The sequence below is a fragment of the Vigna unguiculata genome, chromosome 5 (assembly GCF_037176805.1).
Source record: "Vigna unguiculata cultivar grain cowpea cultivar isolate G323 ecotype 2 chromosome 5, ASM3717680v1, whole genome shotgun sequence".
Classification (NCBI taxonomy): Eukaryota; Viridiplantae; Streptophyta; class Magnoliopsida; order Fabales; family Fabaceae; genus Vigna; species Vigna unguiculata.
Window position 1 is genome coordinate 41,872,389 of NC_140796.1, and position 8,328 is coordinate 41,880,716.

The 8,328-nt window shown below is 31.8% G+C and overlaps 1 protein-coding gene across 1 annotated transcript; it reads right to left on the reverse strand.

Annotated features, from left to right (window-relative positions):
* Positions 1-2,761: 2,761 nt before the first annotated feature.
* On the reverse strand, positions 2,762-4,903 carry LOC114186093 (putative WRKY transcription factor 62). The gene is made up of 3 exons (XM_028074113.2): positions 4,422-4,903; positions 3,517-3,615; positions 2,762-3,401 (listed from the first exon to the last, which is right to left on the reverse strand). The coding sequence occupies exons 1-3, from the start codon at positions 4,778-4,780 to the stop codon at positions 2,957-2,959; spliced, it is 903 nt and encodes a 300-aa protein (XP_027929914.1). The 5' UTR covers positions 4,781-4,903; the 3' UTR covers positions 2,762-2,956.
* Positions 4,904-8,328: the final 3,425 nt, after the last annotated feature.

Consider the following 8,328-nt stretch of genomic DNA (forward strand, 5'->3'; position numbering starts at 1 on the left):
ATTTATTGCCAATAAACCAATGAACAAACCTTAATCATTAAACATTCATATAAATATCCCTTACTTATCTGGGGATCCATGATAAAAAGAAGTGGTGACTTGGGAGCAATTATAAGCACAAATGACCCAATACTAAATGTAACAGTGGTATGTGGTGACTCCTGTTAAAATTACTGGGGAGTATTTTCATATTTTGTGAACAATGCATACAGTACTTAGAAGTATACACCATGAATACCAATAAAAACATTACACATGCATGAAAAACTCATTTGTGGACTTCAAACATTGAACGATTATGGCCCTAAAACACACCCACAAAATAATGAAGATACACCTACAATACTTCACTAGAGATCCATGACCAAAAACGTGGTGAGTTAGATTTTACTTTAAGCACAACTGAACAGGTACTAAATGTAACAAACCTATGTGATCACACCTATGCAAATAATTGGGTACTACATCCATATTTTTTGAACAAGGCATATCAATTTCTTTCAATGTACCTTAACTAAACTAGAACTCTGTCAAACATATGGGAAGTCATGCCAAAACAATTGGGGAATGCAGTGACTCTTTTACAACAAAATTTACAACAAATCATACAAATAAACACTTCTCCAACTTTAGCAAACCACATTGCATCCAATTAAAGCGATAAACATATTTGAATCAAATTTGTTATGAATACTATTTTTTCAATCCATTTACATTGCTTTTTGCATCACCAAACGAGTTTTACTTACCTATGGCACGTTGTCAACATCAAATAGTACATGTTCTACATTTACAATGCTAAAAAACCAAATCTCATTCTTCATACATCAAAATGATTTTGTCATACTGTAACCAACTCATAAGAAAACCATTTACCCTTACAATAAATATGTACCCCTTAAGGCAAAAATTTCAATTATTATAGCATCTCATAAGACACGAGCACCACATTTCATAAACTTTCCCAAAAAAAAACAAATTTTTCACATAAAAAAAACCCTACCTTCAACGTATACCCAAACACTACCAAAACCCCCAAACACTACCAAAACCCCCAAACACTAACACAACCATACACTACATTCAGTCCCACCACAAATACACCCATAATCAACACACTAAAACAGTCGTACCTTCAATGTCAGAGTAATGGAAACCAAAATGTCATACCTTCAATGCCACTAACACCGTAATACACAAATGAATCACTTTAGTCGAACACAACCCAATCAATCCAATAAAATGCAAAACAACACTGACAAAATGCCTTTTTTTTTCACGAACCTTCGAAGGAAACTCGAAATGGGTTTTTGTGCAATGAAGATGAAGGCTTTCCCAAGAAAACCCCCCACGAAACAACAAGATTAAGCACTTTGGTGTTGGAAGCAAAACTACTTAGAAAGTTTGATCTTTTGGTGGTTTCTTTTGTGAAAATGAATTGTTGCTCACTTAATTCCCAAATTCCCCACCCAAAACTGCCACATGTGTGTGAATGAGGAAAAAAAATGAAAATTACTTATTATTGGTGACACGTAGACAGTGTTAAAAGTGAGTAAGAGAAACCAGTGTCAAACAATCTAGTGGTAGCTTATGACCAAATCTCCTATTGGGCTTAGTCAAGCCCAATTTTAGCAATTCAACTACACATTGTTTGATTTATTATTCTAGAAAGCAAGATATAAACAATGGGCCAATCTTATTGTTATTCTACTGCTCTTTGATACACCTCTTCAAATCTTCACATCTTCTTTGGTCCATGTGAAAAGTGTGAGAAGCCCATGTGGATTTGGGCCATCTTGGATGAAGCCCAATTAGATCTTTTTGAGCATGCCCCTTGTTATTGGGCCTCTTGAAGGTGTACCTTGTCTTGATGTTGGACTTGTTGGGGTCACATCATAATCGTTATCCAAATCCAAATCCATAAACCCAGCCTTCATCATATCCAACACCCCTAGACACGAACTCACCACAATTGACAATGGTCATCCCGAACTCACCATCAAATATGTCATTGAGTGAACTTACTCCTCTTTTAAAAATGTTATAAAAAATTATATTAATCGATTATATTATTTTATTTTATTTTTAACCTCTTAAAATTTTAAACTACGATTGTTAATTCTCACTTTTAAAATTTTCATTTTAATTTTAAACTAACTCTAACTCTAAATTAAAAATATTTAATAAAAGTGTGAATTTTAATAAAAATATCAATATAACATTTATATAAAAATTAAATTTAATCTTAATTTGGAGTGTGATAGATTTGCTCAATTAAAAAAATGATTGAGTTAAACAAAAATAACGAATATCAGAATCAAATATAAAACAAAACCTGACATGTGACATTGATCTTGACACATAACATGATATTGGCTTACACGTGAAAATTTGTTTTAAAATAAAAAAAAAATTAAATTTTTTAAAAAAATACAAAAAAAATCACAAAATGACACACAACTGTCACGATTAATCGTCTCTTAATTATTTAAGCGACGTTAAAAAAATAACCAAATTGAATAAAATTTACAAATATTAGAACTAAATTAAAAAAATTGAACGAAAATTAGGATCTAATAAATATTTAAACCTGAAATATATATATATATATATATATATATATATATATATATATATATATATATATGTGTGTGTGTGTGTGGACGTCGATATCAAAGTTTCGTACATGCGAAATTACATAAAACTTCTTTCCAACAAAGGTGAATAATATTAAGAATTTACAAGTATCTCAGTTTTGGAGTTATTTTCAGCACAACTTTCTCATCTAAATTTGTTCGTGTACATATGAGTTATTGTATCTAAAAGAATATGAACTATTATCTCAATCACACTGTAAAGACTTCCTAAATTAAGTAATAAAAGCAATTAACCTCTGTTCGAAGATGAAGTTACCAAAGCCCTTACAGAAATAAGTAATGTAAAAACTGAAACATTCCTAGCCATCAAAATCCATACCACTACCATAAACTTTATCAAATTGAACAGATTCAGTGGAGGATGGCATAGACTGCATAGTGTCATGCCTCAAACAATTGAAATCAAGTTCATAGTCACTTAACAGATTGTAATCTGAAGAGGGTAATTGGTTGTGTATACCACATTCATCCGGAATCACTTCCATAGGCTCCTGTTTCGTGGATGAAAAAACTGATGATGAAAACTGGTATTTTTCTTCTGGGAAGGTGGTACTGAAGCTAAGGAACATAGAAGAGTCAGAAGAAGAATCTGGTTCCAACATTATTTCTGGACTTAAAGAAATTTTGCAATTGTGATGACCATAATAAGTTGTTCTGTACAATGGAGGGTTCTCTTGAACCCTTTGAACCTGCTTGGTTGCTGGACAACCCTGATCATACTTGTGAGTGCATCTGTAGTAGCTCCTACACATATACATTACCAGAATTGAATTATATTAAGAAATAAAAAAAAAAAAACCCTATATAGAGAAAAAGGGAAATTTTGTTGCTTGAAATTGAATAATATATATATATATACCTGAGGTATTTTGCATTGATGGTCATTTTCTGTCCATACTTTCTCCATATATAGCCATCTTCCATCAGGTGAGAGCTGTTCTTCTCCCATGTTGGTGCACTATTGATGTCACAAGGGGGAAAATTGCAATGATTAAAGACATTATTTAACTAATTGCTCAACTAATCCTGAAATCTAATGCATAACTACATTTATTTAGGCAATCAATTGCAAGGTATATAAAAATTAGTCAAATGATTGTACAATTACTGTCATTCTATCTGTTAACACTGCAATGAAGCAAATCATGATTAGGACTACAGGTTTTTAGTTTCAGTTAATTTTACTGGGAAAGTATCATCTTTGCACTATATTACAACTATCAGTACAGCATATCCTTTGATATAACTTAGGAACGAATCTTTCACAGTACTGAGTTCATTTGAAGGACTATTTAAATCAGAATTGAATCTCTTATTACTATACACTTAAGGAACAACGCTATCTTCCAAAGAAATATCAACAGTAAAGTACAGGAAATATTTTGAACAAAATATACAGTTAATCTTTTGATAGAAAGCACAGGCTTTGGAATTTAATTTCAAAACTGAAACCATATATAGATAGAGTTGGCCAGAAAAATTATAATATTTTAAGATAAAAACAATTGTATGATATAGAAGCCACAAAATTTAACCTGTAATATATTACCTAGAAAAAGGATGTATGATTACTAATAGCAACAGAGAAGTTTAGATCTAAAGAGGCAATGAATTTGAGAAAGAAAATCCCACTTTGATTAGGCAAAAGCGTGTATTTATCTTTCTAAACATAAAATGATAACAGAATTTTAAAAGATCTAAGTAAGAACATTAACAGCAATCATCGCACATAATTTGCTAAAAAGGCATAAATGATATTCTTACTTTCTTTTGTGGGACACTCTTCGTCTTTTAGCGTTGATGGAACCCTTGCAAACCCCATCCTTATCCTCAAGATTAGGGCATTTGAGGGACGAAGAGACATCATTGACGGTGACAGGCATAACAACACCGTCGGAAACATCAGTGTGAGTGTTCAAAAGCAAAAGGGTATTTGAGAACGATCTCAGTACCTTACGAGCGAGATCTTCTGCAAATGGCAACACTAACCCTTCTACTTCTGCATCTGAATGACGAGTGTTGGATTTATGAACAAGTATTTGGAGTAACTGGTTGGCTGTGTCACGCCCTTTGTTGAGCTCTTCTTCCATAGCTTTTCTTCCATTTGAAGGCTGATTCTCCATTGCTATGAAATGGAGTACAGATTGGGGACTCAAACAGTGTCTTTTATTCAAAACAGCAATGCCCCCACTAGCGATTTTAAAATTGTTTGGCCTTCAGAGTGCAGACAAAAACATCCCTGGCAGTATGAGCTCTTATTCTGACATCACAAGGGGCAACCTTGACCTTTCGGATTTGTGCATTCTGGAGTTGTGGGAGGGAATCATAGGATTCTATCCAGAAGTACATTAGGTTGGACAAATTTATAATTGGTAGTTGGAAGGACCAGATTATAGTTTATAATTTCATCTGTTTTAATGGATTAACAAGAGCTCATAATCATGGTGCTGCTTCTAAGCTCATATTATATGTAGGGACAAATTCTCTTGTCCTTTAATGTTTATAATAGTGCACTAATTGATTGACTTGTATCTCTATTGGTTATTTGTGTAAGGGTTTGAGTATTGTTTATTGAAATCGGTGAGACAATAAAACCTCTGAAGCAAAGGGAACCTGGTATATGCGAGTCTCCTCTTGCTCTAAAATTAAGATCCAAGCATTTTTTGTCAACGGAAAAACTTTCCAATCGAAGGGATTGAGAATGTTACAAACTCACATTTAAAAGCATTTACTTTTACTTTGCTCCATTGTATTAGTTGAGTTTAGATTTTATGTTAGGTTTCAATGTACTATTCCTCTCTATATATTGATCATTATTGATTTTAAAATTTTAAAATATATTAAAAAAAATTTAAAATACTAATATAATATATTTTTAAACTCATTAAAAAACCCGGACTCGATTTAGGTAAGAACTCATATCCCTTTGTGAAAGTTATTTACTGCGTCTTCATTGCCCAGCAAAAAGAGAAAAATTGCCTATATCTGGACTGTTTTTATTCATGTTTGTGGCTCAATTAATGCGTAGTAACTTAAATTTCTCAATTACGATAATTATAGAGGATTTAATTAAACGATTTGCATGCATCAAATGCAATTTGTTTCTTGTCATACTCGTGCAGTCAACATATTCTGCATAACGTTTTAGGATCACTTGTACAATTCTGGGGATTTAATTTTCATTTGATACTATATTGTACTCTTGAATATGGTTTTCGGTACTCCTTATTTTGCCCTTCTCAAAAAGTTTACTTAACCTTTGCCTATATTATACATGGAAACTCTAATTACTTAATCTGATATCTACTTAAAAGTCACATAGGTTGACTTATAAAAAATAATGTAGAACTCAAGTTTAGCTCTAAATGAAGTAAATTCAAAATTTGGGCATTGGTTGTACAACATTGAGTTTGATTCCTCAACTACTCAATATATTTTTGTTTTTCATTAAACAAACCTATTCTTTATATGTTTTTAAATTTTGTAATTTAATATTTGATAAAAAATTATACAAAGGAAAAATGAAATGATATTCAAATATGAAAATTATGTGGCGACAACTTTTTTAAATGAAATTAGAATTTGTTAAGTAAACTTTATTAACTAAACTTAAATTTATGTTATCGTTGCCTGCATATACATGCATAAGATTCGCTTTAAAGATAAAGAAAAAATAACTTTTAGTTATTCATATAATCCAAGTCAAAAAGATAGTTTGTTGCGAAAAGTTAACAAAGCTTATCAGCAGTTAACAAGACAAACTCTAACAAATTGTACACAAGTCAACTCATTTACACCTTCTTCATTGACTTCTACATTGGGATATTACATATTGAATCATATTGAAAATGTCAAATTTTGTAATTCTTATAATAATAGATTTCAGACTTTCTAAAATAAAATCATAAAAATAATAATAATAGTAAAATAGAAGGTCTTACTAACAACTGGTTTCAGATACAATAGATACGAAATTAATAAAAATATGTCTTTAGTCTTGAATTTTGATTTAAAATTGAAATCCGTCCTTATCTGAAATTTGAATAGATTTTGGTGCCTAAACTTTAAAAATGAATAAGTATAGTCCTTTTAATCTAATTAAGTTAATTTTTTTTTTGAGGTGTCCAATGCATTTTTCAGAAGATATTGAACCGGAATGTATTAAAAAAATTAACAAAATTAGGTTAAAAAGACTATATTCATGCATTCATGCATCATATCCTATCATGTTCTTCCTATCATGTTCTTTCTTGAATGAAATATAGTTGAAAAAAATGATAAAACCTAGTTAATTTAATTAGCATTACTCACAACCATGTAAGTGAAACCGTAATCAATATGCATGATTATCCTCATGTTGTCATTGAGTGTTGTGCATTCATTAGATGTCAAATTTGATATGGAAGTTATAAAGGGTACTCTAACCTGAATACAAGATGCAATATTAAAGGAACAGACAAAGATAAACAAACAAAAAAGAAAAAAAAAAATACACCAATCATAAAAGAAAAAGTGAAGAGTTTGAGCACAGCCTTTTTCTCCTATTTCTTTAAGCCTATTTCCTCATTTTTTTTCTTCAATTTCCTCACTTTGGATTATGGAGACTTTTAATTTTCGGCTTTTGATGTTAGGTTTTGTGTGGGGTATTTTTTTTGCATTACAAATAACTATATCTGCTACGCATGTATATGCAGAACCTGTGTTCCGAACAAAGTAGAATATAATCTTTGTAGGAGTCATACTTCAAAGTGATTAGACCTACTTATCAACAAGTATATACAGTTGTCTAGGTTCTGGATCTTACAAAAAAATAGTTAGAAATTGATAAGGAAAAATAGTTAGCTTATGAACAAGTATATTCGAAAGGGTCAATTAATTTTATGCTAGATTAGCTCATTCCACCGTAAGAAAATCCTTATTAATGATCAATTTTAATAACAAAAAATAGTTAGTCATTATAGAGACCAATTTAGATATCAACTTATAAACTAAAAACTATTGATAACTAAAACAGATTCAAAAACTTATAATTTGTCTCTAAATTGGTAACTGAAGTTTTTATTATAAATTGATCATTAATATTAACTACATAGATTTTTTTTCTATCAAAAGAAGTAATAAGCAGAGTTCATGTCCGGTGGTGTATGAGATTCAGCTATTTGGTAATGGTAACTAGGGGTGGGCATGGATTGGATTTTTAATGATCCAATCCACATCCATTTTATATCCAAATAATTGGATTAGATTTTTGACCCAAATTCATTTCTTTAGCAAAAGTAGTTTGGATTTTTTTTAAATCCAGATCCAAATATTATGATCAAGATTTAAATCCAATTCAAATATTTAGATCAAGTTCAAAATCCAGAATCCATTTTTTATAAAAGAAATTTAAATTGAATTTTTTAAAACTTGTGTCATTAAGGCCCGGATGACACGGATGACCCGGATGAGACCGACGATCCGGACGGGCTCGATGATCCGGACAGGCTCGACGATCCGGACGGGCTCGACGACCCGGACGGGCTGGACAACCCGGACGGGCCGGACACGTTTGGGTCGTCAACGTCGTCAGGCCCGTCCGAGTTGTGGGGCCCATCCAGGTCGTCGATCATGTCCGGGTCGTCAAGCCTGTTTGTCAGACCCGTCCGGGTCGTAGGCCCCGTCCAGGACG

Bases quoted from the DNA above. Each gene is read 5' to 3' on its own strand.
- LOC114186093 (XM_028074113.2), bottom strand. From the start codon at position 4,780: ATGGAGAATCAGCCTTCAAATGGAAGAAAAGCTATGGAAGAAGAGCTC. The intron at 3,616-4,421 runs GTAAGAATATCA...TGACATCAATAG, and splicing joins AGAGTGTCCCACAAAAGAAA to TGCACCAACATGGGAGAAGA. The intron at 3,402-3,516 runs GTATATATATAT...GTATATGTGTAG, and splicing joins ATCAATGCAAAATACCTCAG to GAGCTACTACAGATGCACTC.